The 15,660-nt window shown below is 37.8% G+C and overlaps 1 protein-coding gene across 2 annotated transcripts in view; it reads right to left on the bottom strand.

Moving 5' to 3' along the window:
* RAD54B (RAD54 homolog B) overlaps window positions 1–15,660 on the bottom strand; it is a 184,633-nt gene that overhangs the window by 75,899 nt on the left and 93,074 nt on the right. For both annotated transcript variants that reach the window (XM_033933705.1, XM_033933706.1), the window contains 3 exons: window positions 5,255–5,440; window positions 3,837–4,124; window positions 2,401–2,563 (listed from right to left, as the gene is read on the bottom strand). In XM_033933705.1, the coding sequence (XP_033789596.1) occupies window positions 2,401–2,563; window positions 3,837–4,124; window positions 5,255–5,440 (637 nt within the window). The remainder of the gene's footprint in view (window positions 1–2,400; window positions 2,564–3,836; window positions 4,125–5,254; window positions 5,441–15,660) is intronic.

Below are 15,660 nucleotides of genomic sequence, written 5' to 3'. Positions count from 1 at the left end.
TCTCAAGAAATATATAGCGGCACTAGAAAATGTTCAAAGAAGAGTGAACAAGATGATAAAGGGGATGGAACTCCTCTCGTATGAGCAAAGACTAAAAAGGTTAGGGCTCTTCAGCTTGGAAAAGAGATGGCTGAGGGGAGATATGATTGAACTCTACAAAATCCTGAGTGGAGTAGAACGGGCACAAGTGGATCGATTTTTCACTCTGTCAAAAATTACAAAGACTAGGGTATACTCGATGAAACTGCAGGGAAGTACTTTTAAAACCAATAGGAGGAAATATTTTTTCACTCAGAAAATAGTTAAGATCTGGAACACGTTGCCAGAGGTTGTGGTAAAAGCAGATAGCGTAGCTGACTTTAAGAACGGTTTGGACAAATTATTGGAGGAAAAGTCCATAGTCTGTTATTAAGGTGGGATACCTCTGTTTACCCTGGATCGGTAGCATGGAATATTGCTACTCCTTGGGTTTTGGTCAGATACTAGTGACCTGGATTGGCCACCGTGAGAACGGGCTACTGGGTTTGATGGACCATTGGTCTGACTCAGTAAGGCAGTTCTTATGATTCTGGAGCTCTGCCTGTCTTTTGGGACCTGTGTGTGGAAAAAGGAGCATTTCTGAAAATGCTACCCTGAAGGTTCTGGATTTTAATTTCCTACCTAACAGCCTAAATTTGGTTTCCAGAACCTCCCTACTGCATTTCCCTATGTCATTGGTATCTACATGTCCCAAGACAGCAGGCTTCTCCCTAGCACTGTCTAAAATCTTATCTAGGTGACATGTGAGGTCTGCCAACTCTGCACCAGGCAGGCCAGTGACCAAGCGATTCTCTCGTCCACCAGCCATCTGGTTATCTATGAAATCTCCCACTATAACGGCTATCCTATAATGGTTGTCCCTCTTGGGCAGAAGACCCTGGAGCTCTTTGCACTGAGCACACACATAAGAACTCTCACCAAATGTGAGATAATCAAACATGCGACAGTTAGTGCAAAAGACTAGATAGCCCCCATCTTGCTGCTGGACTGCTGCCTGCATCTTAATATTGGCGATTTCTTTCTTAAATTGCTACGGGAGTTGGAATATGTACTCTAAGTTCCCCTAAGATTGCTAGTTATATGTTAGGTTTTGGTAAGGTTTAATTTTTATTATTAATTTGTAATGTTGTAACTGGTAGGATACCCTCCAAGGATTTCTCAGACTATTTCTTAAGATTTATGCTATTTATGTCAGACTATTTCTTAAGATTTAGCTATTTATGTTAGTAGCCTTCTAATTGGCTCAAGGAACTATAAATCAGAGATCAGGCCAGGGGTGGGTGGGTGGCGGGAGTTGGGAGTTAAACACTAAACAAGACTTTCCTCAACGGCTATCTGTGTCCTAATCTGATCTTATGCTCTGAAATGCAACCTAAAATACTAATCTAGACTAAAACACTTTTTATATAAAAACCTTAAGAGAGACTCTAAAGGCTACACTATTGCTTAAACTGACTATTGTAAAAGCAGAGTACTGAACTAAAAAAAAAAAGAGAAGGACAATGAAATAACCTACAGAAGCCCAAGTTTTATCTTTCCCAAGTTAAAATATTCCAATGGAGTTATTCTTCCCCTTAGCAGATGGTCTCTTAGCACCTCTTCATGACAAGGGCAGTTGAGGCCTGGGTTACCTATTTGTTAGTTGTGCTTCTAAAGTGAAAGTGATGTCAGCAACACCTCCTGGATGAGTCGCCCTTTAATCAGGCACTATCGTTAACTGTATTGTAGTGTAGAAACTTATATAAATTTCAATTTAAAAAAGCAGATCTTGAAAATACAGATGGACAGACAATTTCTTTTTAAATTAAAATCCTCATTATTAAAATATATTTGCGCCTGATTATCTTTGCAATGAATTTTACTTACTCATTGCTAACATACATTTAAAATACTTAGGAATCCTTTGGGACCTGCGTGTGGAACAGGGAGCACTTCTGCGGGTTTTCTCAGACCAGTAAAATGGCCGATTCCCCATTTTCCCAATTAATGGCCATGTGATAATATTGCTATTAGCAGATAGTCATTAAAAAATTAGTGCATGAACACTTACTAGTATGTGAAAATGTATTTGTGCTGTTTAACGTAAGCTAATGTATCTGTACTAACTGTTTAGCGTAGAAACATCCACTCTCCACCCCCAGACGACCCCTCTACAATAAAATTAATTTTTTGCACATGGTTTGCATGCGCAGATCACAAAATTCCTGCAAGATACTAAGTGTGTCCCAGGGTAAGCCATTTTAAGCTGTTGTAAGCATGTGCAAGCACTTATCACAGTTTAGTACAAGGACCCCTGAATGTGCAACATGTTTATAGTAAACTATTTAAGACAAATTAGCAGAATTACTTTCTTTGTCTTACCTCATTCCTATCACACATTCGTAAAGGAAAAGAATTCCTTCCCTCTGATGAGGTCGAAGATGAGTTGTGAGGTAAGGATCAACAACCACATCCACCACAGGTAGCCCAGCTTTGTTGAACATCCACTGATGATACTGATCTGGATGTGGCATAACTAGGGAATCTCAAAAAAATTCAGACAAAACCATTTTCTCTTTAAAAACATGATCACATTTTACATTCTCAACATTAATATTTCCATAAGTGACGAGAGAAGTTTTTATATATTTGATAAAAACAAAAATTGTAGCCTAGTCTAGAACAAACCTTTACTTACAAGTTTCTCAATATACAATAGGATGATGTTTGAGGTGCCACATCATGTACAAACTCAACAGATACTCCCTCATCTTATTCTTCCCAGACTGACTGCCTTAGTATCTTGGTGCCTCTTGCTGGTGAGGATTAGATTAGAAATTTCTTAGAGTGTGTTCTATCAATAGCAGGCCACAACATATGTATATCAGACGCAATAGTCATTCTAACCTATTTGCTCTTAAGCAAACAACTCTGTAACACATCTACCCCACACACTGCTGAAAGCCTAACACATAATGCTATAGGGCCAGCTACTAACTGAACATCGCAACTGTTATATATAAAAACTTTTTCCTCATTTTGCACCAACTGGAAAATCTTTTGCTAAATCAGGCTCAGTTTCAGAAATATAGTATAAAGCCTTACTTCAATAAACTTTATTGTAAGACCCAGGCGCTATTGGCTGTACCTATCAAGCTTGTTCAGCTCCCTGGCTCTCTTCTCCCAATATACAGTATACTCGTCGCCCAAGTTTCCTAAAGGTTTGCTGCTGGTGTCACTTTTTTTTTCCAACAGTACACAGCTCTCAGTGAGCCTGAAGTCCAGAGTGCTTGAATTTTCATTAGAATACAGGAGTTCAGGCCCTGTCTGGCTCAGACATCAAGTATGGCTGAAGAACCATGTGGTGCTAGAAGAAAATAGACTAGCTGATCTGGAGGAGATGCCAACATTAAACAACCAGCTAAAGGTGAAGGTAGAGACATGGAGGAGAGATCAACAAACTGAATGAAGAGCCTACTTGGAAAAAATGGAGATAGAAAGGTAATGGATAACTGATAGAAGAGGCAGGTGGAGACTGAGACAAGCTGGGATGGAACAGGTGCAAGGGTAAATGAGGAAGAAGAAAGGCTATGGGAGAAAAATATGTGTGTAGTGAAAATGGCTACTTGTGTGCGAGAAAGTAGACTTTGTTTTAGTCACACAAATAGCAAGCCAAATGTGTATGAATGGAGGGGGCCCCCAGACCTGTTGTATCATATAAGGAGGACAACCCCTCCCTCCTTGCCCTGTGGCTCTCACATTGAGTTTTTTGAACCGGATAGTTCCCTTTTGAAAAATAGTGATGATTGCTCCCTTACTTGGTGCACTTGGATCATGACGGGGTTTGGAATTCAGAGAATCCTTGAACAGGTTTTCTTCAGTGCTGGGCCTGCAGACATTCTTGAAAGGATTAGAGAACTGTTTCCTAATTTTCTGCAAATCAGCAGAAAAGATGGTGGTGGTAGCCTCTGCACCAGAATGGAAACATCTCCCACTGCTGAAGTCTTCTGGAGAAATTATTCCCATCACTTCAATCTCCTTTCCTCCAATTACTAGTGTTTGACCTTCCTCAAGGCTTTCCAGATCTTTGGATTTATATCCTGTACCTAAAAATAACGGTTCTTTTAATTTTACTTTAATAACTACCACTTATTTCTATAGCACAACTAGATGTATGACATGTTTAAATTATTGTTTCTTGTCCATTTTGTGATTATGAATGTTTTTACTGTAAGCCGCTTAGATTATTAAGCAGATAAATAAACTAATGAACATCACTAAAAACTGAAGTAAAAAATGTTTTGCTAGTTTAGTTCTTGATGTTTAAAAAAGCAAAGACCCTTATTTTAGAAGCCTTATTCATGATAAGGATGACTATAAACTGGCTGGGGATATCTAGATTTTAGAAAAGTGTACGTTCTTGGCAGTTTTCCAAAGGAGGGATTTCAAGATGTTGCTCCCTTAATCCTCCAGTGGATTTTATATCCCCCAAAATTGATTGTGCTGAACATTTGCCGGCCTTTTCCTTAACTGGCAACATATAGATGTATATATTTTCAAAATGGCATATATATATCTGTGTCAGCACATAAATGTCTAGATTCTGAAATACCTACAGTACATATATGTGGTGACACAGATGTGTATGTAGTAATGCTTCTTCCCTTTGATATTATCAATGTTCATCTTTGTAAAATGGATGCTCCCACTGCAACCATTGCATATATGTCCACTCATGCATATATTTTAGAAAAATGCTCTATGTTAAGCAGATCCTGCTCTAAAATACTATTGGAATTGTAAACATACAGATCTGAACATCTCAATTCTAATTTGTATGTTCTTTCTAAAATCTATCTTCATGTCTGCTACAGATATTTTCACAGCTGTACATGAATCTGAAAAAAATTAAGGGAAGTAATATTTTGACATTATATACTTGCAACAAGAAGAAACTGTGGGATACATACAAGTGCCCCAAAACAATTCTTGGTATTTCTGTCATATAACGAAGGCTGACAGTCTACTAAAATTAGATACCACAAAGATTAAAATAAACTGGGAATGGGTTGTAGCCTACATCAGCATAAAAATGCATTTGATAATATAAGTAAACCATTTCAGATAATTAGCACAATAGCTTATTATTAGTCAGTTGCATTAGAGACTTACTAGCAAACAAGATGTCCTTAGTAGATCAGAACATTACATAGTCATATTTGGAATTCTGCATTACCTCTCCCTATGTCTTTGCCTTCCAAATCCTTTAGTATAACCGATCTTCCTTTTACAATAAGAATAGCATCACCTTCCCATTTCTTGTGTTTTTTCTTTGAAGCCTTACACCATACAACACTGAAGTATTTTGTAAGGAGCTCAGATTCTTCCTGCTTTTCCTTATCCCCTGTTACAGGTCCATTCACTGCAACCAAAACAAAACAAAAACTTGTAATGATGCAGCAGATTGCCAAATGTCATTACTAAAATAAAATATTCTGTATAGCTTACACATAATACGGATTACAAAAGCCAGATGTTTCTGGGATATTTATGAAAAAATAACCCAAACCAAACCTGTCATTTTTTGCAGAGCCAAATTATTTTTAATTCATATATATTTTTTTCTAATATTTGAGAAATTTGCCTTCTATTTTGATAACTTTGGCAGTAATTCTATATAATATAGGCATTGATGAGTGTAAATGTTTAGGATGCTGGCATTTACATGCATATTTAACAACTTAACCCCCCCCCCTTTTACCAAACTGTGATAGCGGTTATTAGCACAGGGAGCCGCGCTGAATGCTCCATGCTGCTTCCGATGCCTATAGGAATTCTATGAGTGTCAGGAGCAGTGCAGAGCATTCAGTGTGGCTCCCTGTGCTAATAACCACTATTGCGGTTTAGTAAAAGGGGGGGGGGTTAAATTACACCTAACCACTATTCTGTAAATAAACACTCAATTTACAAGTCTGAGTGCATAAAAGATTAAGATATTTCTTAAACATTTAAGTTCATCCTATCTTAAAATCCTGAATAAATTCAGTAACAATTTAAACTGCTATCTATATATAACCATGTTTCCACTTTAGCAGGGACAAGGTAACTAGGAGTCAGAAAAAGCACTAGACTGTGAAAAAGACAGACTGACTCTATAAATTAACACAACCCAGGAGAAGGACCCGCTGTCAATTGTTGTAACTGTATAAGTCTCTTAATATGCTGCTGTGTGCTTTCAAAACTATCAAAACAGATAAACTTCTTGCATTCAGGTTAGCACTGGACACTTTACATTCATTTGGTTGATAATCAAAGGTACTTATCAGGGTCCCGGCCCCGTTTCAGTGTCTGCTTCAGGAGACCCCGTCTGATTAATTGACTACTGCTGAAGAGTAACAACCATAAGAATTTCAAAAAAAGTCGTTCAAGAAATGAAAAATCTCCGTGTTGCACAGAGATTTTTCATTTCTTGAACGACTTTTTTTTGAAATTCTTATGGTTGTTACTCTTCAGCAGTAGTCAATTAATCAGACGGGGTCTCCTGATGCAGACACTGAAACGGGGCCGCGTCGGGACCCTGATAAGTACCTTTGATTATCAACCAAATGAATGTAAAGTGTCCAGTGCTAACATGAATGCAAGAAGTTTATCTGTTTTGATAGTTTTGAAAGCACACAGCAGCATATTAAGAGACTTATACAGTTACAACAATTTACACCCTTGAGTTGGACTTGCTTTTAACATTTATGAAGCAATGATTGGAAGATAAACTCTTTCCCCAAGAGGGGGTTACCTCTCCCTCTTCAGAGTTTTATTTCTCTGAGCTAAATTTTTGTACAGCGGGTCCTTCTCCTGGGTTGTGTTAATTTATAGAGTCAGTCTGTCTTTTTCACAATCTATATATAACCGGCAATCAGTGAAGTTGTTAAAGAATAGGTGTAACGGACTAGATTCTTATCTGTTTAGATTGTAGGGACTGTCTCCTTCATGACTCTGTACAGCACTGTGTATGTCTGATAGCATTATAGAAATAATTAGTAGTAGTAGATTCAGTAAATGGGACCCAAATTTGGGTGCCAAAAAAAATCTCTCTCTCTTGTAAACATTCAGTATCCTAAATAAATCTTAGTCCTTTGTTCATTTTTTCAAGGGTTTCAGATATGCAATTGTTAGCCAAGTGTTTTCTATGGCTACAAACATGCCTGTGGCCATGGCTTCCTCACTAGCTCCATTATTTTCATTTTTCACTTAAACTTTAAAGTGCTCTGTGCTCTACTTATAAAAGCTAATGACTTTAAACATTAAAACTTATCTTTTTATCTTAGTATCTAAGACCTCTGTGGCAGCCTGCAGAGTCTGAATATCATCCCGTCAGGGTTCGGCACTTTGTGCTTCTAGCGCTGCAGTCCTGCACTCCTTAGGTCGTGGGCAGTGTGGATGAAATAAACACGCTGCCTTTGGCAGCCCCAGAAGCTTTCCCTCTGCTACAGCTTCTGGGACTGCTGAAGGCAGTGTGTTTACTTCATTTATGCTGCCTGCAGCCTGAAGAGGGCAGAGGGAGGGAGGAGATGGTGCACATGGATGGAGAGGCGGGGAAGACAAGAAATAATACACAGATTGAGAAGGAAGCAGAAAAATGGAAGAAAGTTGAATGTTAAAAATTAATGTCAAAGATGGACATAGAGCAGAAAGTGGAGAGAAAAACAGCAAATGGATAAGAAAGTCCTGGAAACAATTAAGAGCATAGACAGAAGGAAGTGCAGCCAGAGCCTGGGAAAAGATGACTAGAAAAATAAAATCATCAGACAACAAAGGTAGGAAAAATGATTTTATTCCGTGACTGAAATATGTCAGTTTTGAGAATTTATATCTGCTGTCTATATTTTGCACTGTTCAGGAAGAAATACATTGCTCTTCATTTCTCTGGTGGTGTACTGCATGCAGAGTTTGGCATCATGGATTTCAGTTGTGTATATTAGGACTTTTAGTTTGTGGTCCTGTATTTGCATTGGGTTCATTGTGTGATCAAAGCCAGTGCTCTTGTAGGAATGAATGTCGAAAAGCACGATTGGCATCATGATCCCAAGTAGGAAGATATTTGTCGGCTCTCCTTCAGACTTTTTGGACCCAAATCTGCCACTGCTTAAAAATTAACAAAGACCACTGCTCTAAGATTTAGGCAGTAAATATTTATGAGAAGTGCAGAGTGATGAACTTGGGTTGCCGAAATCCACACAAGATATACAAGAATGGAGAAACCCCCTTGGGTAGAGAGGGGGGAGGGGGGAATTGTGTCCAAAGATTGTAATGCAGCAAAACAATTTGACAAGGAGGTGACTGTAGCCAGAAGGATGCTAGGCTGATAAGAGAGAGCTATAACCAGCAGAAGAAAAGAAGTGTTGCTGCCCCTGTACGAATTGTTGGTATCCATTTGATACTGTGCTCAGTTTTGGACACATAAAAAGACGAAGTGGTTTAGAGAAATAGCAACAAAAATAATATGGGGCTTGTGCCAAAAGACTTACGAGAAGAGACTTGAGGACCTGAATATATATACCCTAGAAGAAAGGAGGGATAGGAGTGAGATGATATAGACATATTAATATGCAAACAAACCTTTTCCAGTGAAGAGTAAGCAACTTGAACTCAGGCTGTCCAACCCTCCAGCAAACTGCCTCCACCTGGAAACAGCCTGGAAGCGATCATACTCATACAGCATGCCTAAACTATGGAACCAACTCCCTCCTGCAATCAGGGAAATTGACAACTTACTGTCCGTCCGGAGGGCAGTAAAGACACCACTGTTCACGAACCAACATGCTTCTGGTCTCAAACTTTAACTGGTCAGGAACTGGCGCACCGTAACTCAGGACACCTGAATCTGCCAGCCAACACTATGCTCTCATCTATCCAGCCATGCAGATACCATTCAGAGACTCTATATAGTTTATATTCTCTTAGTCTAATTAAAGCATAGGGGTTCTCACCCTATATAGCATGTATGCCATAATGAAAATAAAAAAATAATCTCAATTCTCTAACACATGTGTACAGTTCCTATAGCTCATTATTGTTCCTGTAGCATGTAGATTCACTACAGCTTGTGTGTTATTAGTTTCTCCCTAGCATGTACAGTATAAACTCAAATATAAGATGAGAATTTTAGGCCAAACAAAAGGCCCAAAAATGGGTATCTCATCTTATATTCGGGTCAGCGCCCACCCACCCACTCCTGGACTTGTTGCAGGCCTCCCACCAGCCTGCCATATGAGGGATCCCTCCTGTCTCCTGTCCCAGCCAACTCTGACAATTTTTTTACCTCCCTCCCGCACTTTTTTGAATCCCTAGTGATCCAGTGGTGTACCGGGCAGGAGCAAGCTTTACGCGCTCCTGCCCCATGTTGAACCCCTCCCTGAATGGCAGCCTTGAGCTTTTTGCACTCCTGCCCAGCCCTGAACCGCTCCCTAAATGGCTTCTACCAGTTCTCACGAGTCTGCCAGTACATACCTGGCTCTAGAACAGCAGCACTTGATATGAAAAAGCCTAGTAGAGCATCTCACAAGTGTTTTAAGTAGTCAGGGCTAGTGAACCATAGAGACGAGAAGCCAGGTCCATAAGCCACTCTAACCACATTTATGTGGAAAGTGTGAGCCCACTAAAACCCTACAATATTGCCATATACAGTAGGTGCCACCTGTAGCCATAAAGGCTATTGGGGTGGTGAACAAGTGGGTATAATAGGTTTGGGGGGAGTTTTGGAGGCTTCACCATAAATTATAAGGGGGTTTTGGTGAGATGTACTTCTGACACTGTTTATGTGACATTCACAGCAGTGCCTTCTAATGTTCTGTTGGCATGTCTATGTAGCCAGTCCATTAGAAAGCTGGCCCCTCCCATGCCCAAATGGGCTTCATTTGGATGTTTTTAACTTGTATGGTATTGTGGTCGAAAATGGGGAATAAAGTTAGATATTTTGAGGTTGGACGTCCTCTGCCTAGGCGTGCGAGCTTGCTCCACCCTCCTTACCTCGTTGCTAGACACTGCAGACTTAAAGAGCAGAGCGGGAAGCTCTTCTCTTCTTCCATCAGCTGACAGCCTCTGCCTGGGCATACGAGTTTGCTCCGCCCTCTCTAACTTGTTGCCAGACGCTGCCAACTTAAAGAAAAGAGCCTAACAGCGCACTGTCTAAGGCACATGTCAAAGGCACGCACTTTAGGGTGGTGACCAACGTTTCCTTCGGACTCACTGCCTTTTTGGTAAGATTTTTCTACCAATATTCTCATTTCGAAATTGAAAAATTGTTTTCACTCTACTTCTACCGCCTCATTTGTTCTACTAAACTGGTTGGGCTTGAGTCTTGGCTGTTCCTTTTATTATCTAACACTCTGAAGTCCGGATGATTTGTCAGCTTTGGGCCTGCTTCAAAGTACAGCAAAGAGACCTATCATCACCTTAGTGGCCTCCCCAAGGTTTTCTGTCAGTGACTTTGACTCCTGATTATATTTTATTCTGGTAGGATTGTTCTTTCTAAGAATTGAGCTTATGACTTTCCCAGCCTGATATGAACTGAGTTTATGACTTTTCTAGCCAAATAAGTTTTTTTTACTGTTGATATCATCTGTTGGCATATTTATCCTATTCTGCCAATCTTAATTCTTGAGCTTTTTAATCTGATTAGCTTTATATTTTGTCAGCTTTTAATCTGATTAGTTTTATGATATTTTGTCAGTTTTATTGCTCAATGCTCTCTAAGTTGATTCTTTTTACTTGATATTATTGTTTTTTACTTATCTGTTGTAATATGGATTTTATATTTTGGTTTGTTGCATTCCTATTCTATTGGAATGCTGGTAACATACACTCAGTAGGTTTATCACCTTTCGATTCCATTGAATCAATCTTAGCAGATTGCTCCTGTTTGGGTCAGAAAATTCCTGTTATCTCGGGCAACAGAAAACAGTTTTCAAGTTTCAAGTTTCAAGTTTATTTAATCTTTTGATGAATCGCCTATTACAATTACTAGGCGATGTACATAATCTAAATAAAGTAAAGAAAGAAACTTAACATAGTAATAATAAATATCAATTAATACTAACATGAGGGGTAAGGATTGGCATTAAAGTTACAATGTTTGGGTATGGTAAGAAAAAAGGAAAAAACAAAAGGAAAGGGTACACAATACCAAAGCACAATCAGTTTAGAATAATTAAAACAAGTAAAAAATTTCAAGAGTTATAGGCATCTTTAAATAAATAAGTTTTTAAAAGTTTTTTAAATGTTATAATATCATGTTCTGTTCGAATGTACTGAGGAAGGGTATTCCACCATTGTAGTCCTGCAACAGTGAACATGTCTGATCTTCTGGTCCCTATGATTTTTAAGGAAGGTACAGAGAGTAAATTTTGATCTGATGAGCGCAAAGAGCGTTGAGTTTTATATGGGATCAGTGATCTAGAGATGAATTGCGGTTCATGGGTTGCTAAGGTCTTAAAAATGAGAAGCATTATTTTAAACAGAATTCTATGACCGATTGGTAACCAATGAGCATCTATTAGTAGAGGAGATACATGGTCAAATTTTTTTGCATTATAAATTAATTTTATGGCCGTATTCTGAATTATCTAGCCAATAATCTCCTTTTTTCTTTTTGTGTGATATTTATAAATAGGGCATTACAATAATCAATTTTTGATATTATAAAGGAATGGATTAATATCTTTAATGAACAAGGATTGAGAAATTTAGAAATTGACCTAATCTGACGTAATTTGAAGAAACAATTACTAACAGTGAGAGAGATATGTTCATGATAGGAAAGTTTATCGTCTATAAGTACACCAAGAATTTTAACTGAAGATACCAAATTGATCGAAATGTTATTGAGATAAAATGGTTTTGAGAGTGATATATCTTTCTTCCAGTTGAATAGGATGGATTTAGTCTTATTAATGTTTAAAGCTAATTTATTTGTGTCAAGCCAGTTTTGTATTTGTTCTAGTTTTTGGTTTATAGAGGAAATTTCTGTGTCATTTTCCGGATCCAAGGGATGTATAAGTTGGATATCATCTGCGTATGAAAATGGAGTAAAGCCTATAGCCTGACAGATCTCTAATAATGGAGAAAGGAAGATGTTAAATAATAAAGGAGACAAGATGGATCCTTGTGGGATTCCGAACGTTGAAGTATAGGAAATGGAATCTTCGTTATTAAATCTAACAGAGGAAGTTTGATTTGTAAGATATGAGTTAAACCACTCTAAGACTCTCTCGTTTATTCCTTTTTCCTCGAGTCTGTTTAAAAGCAAATCGTGGTCTATGGTATCAAAGGCAGCCGAAATATCTAACGAAAAAAGAATAACAGATTTGTGGGGATCTAGATAGTATTGGATATTCGAGGTTAAGCCTATTAAAGAATATTCAGTGTTTTATAAGAAATTGACTTCCCTTAGAAATTTAATAACTCTGAAATCTACTCTGCCAGATAAAAATGATTCAAAAGTTTTTCTAGACTCTCTTACTCCGGTTCCAGCCCTTTATTGTAATGCCAGGTCTGTTTGTAACAAATGGCAGATCATCAAAGACTGTTAACTGACTTAGACCCAGGTTTAATGTGTATCTCTGAATCCTGGATTTCTCAGGACGACACATTTACCCAAAATATTTGGTCCCAGGGCTTCAGAGGTCTACTATCTTTTAGAAATAATAAAAGGGGTGGTGGACTTGCTCTAATTTTTAAATCTTTTTTTTTTATATCTTTATTCATTTTAAAGCCAAAAATAAGTGCAACATATTCTACAGACATTTTACACTTTAACATCACTTAAATTCTATCAAATAATATTTATGACAAATATATATATCATCCCCCTTTGTACATATCCAACAATTGCACTCTAATTAAAAGTATCTCCCCACCCACCCAACCTGGGTGGGATGGCCATACAACAGGGACATTATAAAAAATTTATGGATGTTTGGGAGCCATTGACAGAATTCTGTAAGGAGTGATTGTTGATTTTGCCCTTTGATCATACACGTCCAGGGTTTAAATCATTTTTTAATGTTCAACTATTTGAAAATCATTAAAAAAAATTTTATTTACTAAACATTTTGAAAATTAATCTCCTTGCAATTTTAGCATTGTTTTTAATTATTGTTAACTGAGTCGAGCTTCCTCTGGTTGATGACCTAGTATATAAAGCTAAGTTTTAGTTTAGTTTAGTTGGACGTTCTGGTAACCAAGATGTCCAACTGGACAATTTTCAACAACAAAAAAAATTGGACAACCAGCATTTTCAAAAATGAGCCTTCTGGAAGTCCAATTTTGGACGTTTTGTAGGAAATGTCCAAGGTCAGAGATAGACGTCCTATCAAAAATATCCCTCTATATTTACAACTTCATATTAAAGTTGTGAAACCAAGTATCGCACTGAAGTACTGAATTTCAGATAAGAAAGGTATATCATAATTGCTGGAGTATGTGGTAAAAGCTGTTAGCATAGCTTGGCTTAAGAAAGGGTTGGGCAGGTTTCTGGAGGAAAAGAGCATAAACTGTTAAGGTAGCCTTAGAAAATCACTGCTTATTTCTGGAGATAGTAACAAGGAATGCAACTACATTTTTGCAATCCTGCCACCTACTTGTGAGCTAGATTGGCCACTGGGCTTGATTGATTTTTGCTCTGACCCAGAATGGCAATTCTTACATTCTTATAATTTGGAAAGTCACCATGGCTAGATGAACAAGCTACAATACTTAAAAGCATGGAACAAATAGTTTGCTTCTCTCTTTAATTGCCTTCTGCCTCATTAGGTTGCCTGATGTAAGCAAATAGTTTTCTGCATTGGTTTTCTTATACACCTTTAAAAATCTGCAGATAGAGGTTAGCTAAAGTGTATTCTTTTCATATGCTAACCTAAAAAATAAGTTTATTTTTACATTTGAAAATGGAAGTAAATCTATAAAGAGAAAATGCCATGAAATGTCATAATATTTGTTAATTTGCATAAGACAGAGTAACGTGTATTTTATGAATTATTCAGAACTACTGAATCCAGGAGTTTATGTATATGGTATACTTTCATTTTAGGAAATTATCTTTAAATGAAATTTTGGAAAAAAAATAAATCTTGTCAAATATAGATAAGCGTAACTTTCCCAAAACTAGATATTTACATCAGGGCTCAACATGTTACTCCCCTCCTTTATAAAGCTCATTGGTTGCCGGTGGAACATAGAATCACATACAAAATTATTTTACTAACCTTTAAACTAGACAAAATAGTCAACCTGAATTTATTATCTTATTCCCTATAGTCCCTCTAAGACTTTAAGATCTTCTTCTAAAAATCTTGTATCTGTCCCGTCTCTGAAGTTTATCAACATAATGAGGTCTACTATTTTCTCTGTCAGCGCTCCATCTCTTTGGAATAATATTCCAGTCCACTTACGGGAAGAATCAACTCTTCACTATTTTAAGACAAAATTAAAAACATTTCTTTTTCTTGATGATTTTGAGACCTAAATGCCTACTTTTAGACACCCTCCCTTTTGTTTATTCCCTATATGTTCTCTCTTTTTACTTGATAAATTGTAGTTCTACCCTTTCCCCCTTTTTTGTTTCTGTTTGTTTTGTTTCTAAATGTTTTTAATAATGATTATAGTTTTAAATGATGTATTGTTATTTCATATATGTTTTAAAGACAATGTTCACAGCCTAGAAGGCCGATTGGTTGGTATATAAAATTTTTAAATAAACTTGAAACCATGGGCAGCTGAAATTGCATCCTGGCACCCAGATTTCATGGTATTGCTGTCAAAAGAAAGTGTATACATTTCCACCCTCACAGCTCTAATTAGCTTAAAGCAGTGAGGTGCAGGAATAACCAGTGTAACTCTTGCTAGATTTAAGACATGAAACTTGTACTGGAGTTTCTGCACTGCGCAGCTTAATGCTAACTAGAGATGTAATAGATGCAAAGTACAGTACATGAAGACTTCTTTTTCTCTCTTTTTACATCTGTTGTATAAATTCCTGGGAGGAGAGGTTTGCAGTGACTGGTTGAGGGAGTCCCTGCAGGGTGGATCAAGTTCCGAGTAACTTGCTGAGTGACTGTCAGTGAGCAGGGGGTGAGGAATAACTGGCAGACTGAATACCTAGGAAACAGAGAGGTGGTAGTACAGGGAGGTAGGCAAGGGGTGAGGAATGACTGGCAGAGGAAATGTCAGGGAGATGGAGACTAGAAGTTAAAAGCTAAGGAAAGTAAGAAGTGGTTAACTTTTTAGGGGTAAGGGGTAGCTGTTGGGAGTTGGGAGAAAGACCGAGATTGGACGAGTACACGGGAGGGAGAGACTGGGAGTTGGATAAATACCATATATACTCGAATATAAACTGAGATTTGGGGGCCAAAAAAATGGCCCAAAAATGGGGATCTCAGTTTATATTTGAGTCTACACTTGAGCACTTCTCTAACTAAAAAAAAATAAAAATCAAATTTTAAACCTACCAGGGGTCTAGCTATGGGGAACTGAGTTGTGGGTCTGGGGCAGGTTTTTGTGCACAAAAGAGGAGTGGGACTTGGGTGTGTTAATATGTGATGATTTTAAGGTGGCCAAACAGGTTGAAAAGGCAACGGTGAAAGCTTT

Source organism: Geotrypetes seraphini, chromosome 2, assembly GCF_902459505.1.
Source record: "Geotrypetes seraphini chromosome 2, aGeoSer1.1, whole genome shotgun sequence".
Classification (NCBI taxonomy): domain Eukaryota; kingdom Metazoa; phylum Chordata; class Amphibia; order Gymnophiona; family Dermophiidae; genus Geotrypetes; species Geotrypetes seraphini.
The sequence above is the reverse complement of the archived record's forward strand: the minus strand, read 5'-3'. Positions and strand labels throughout refer to the sequence as shown.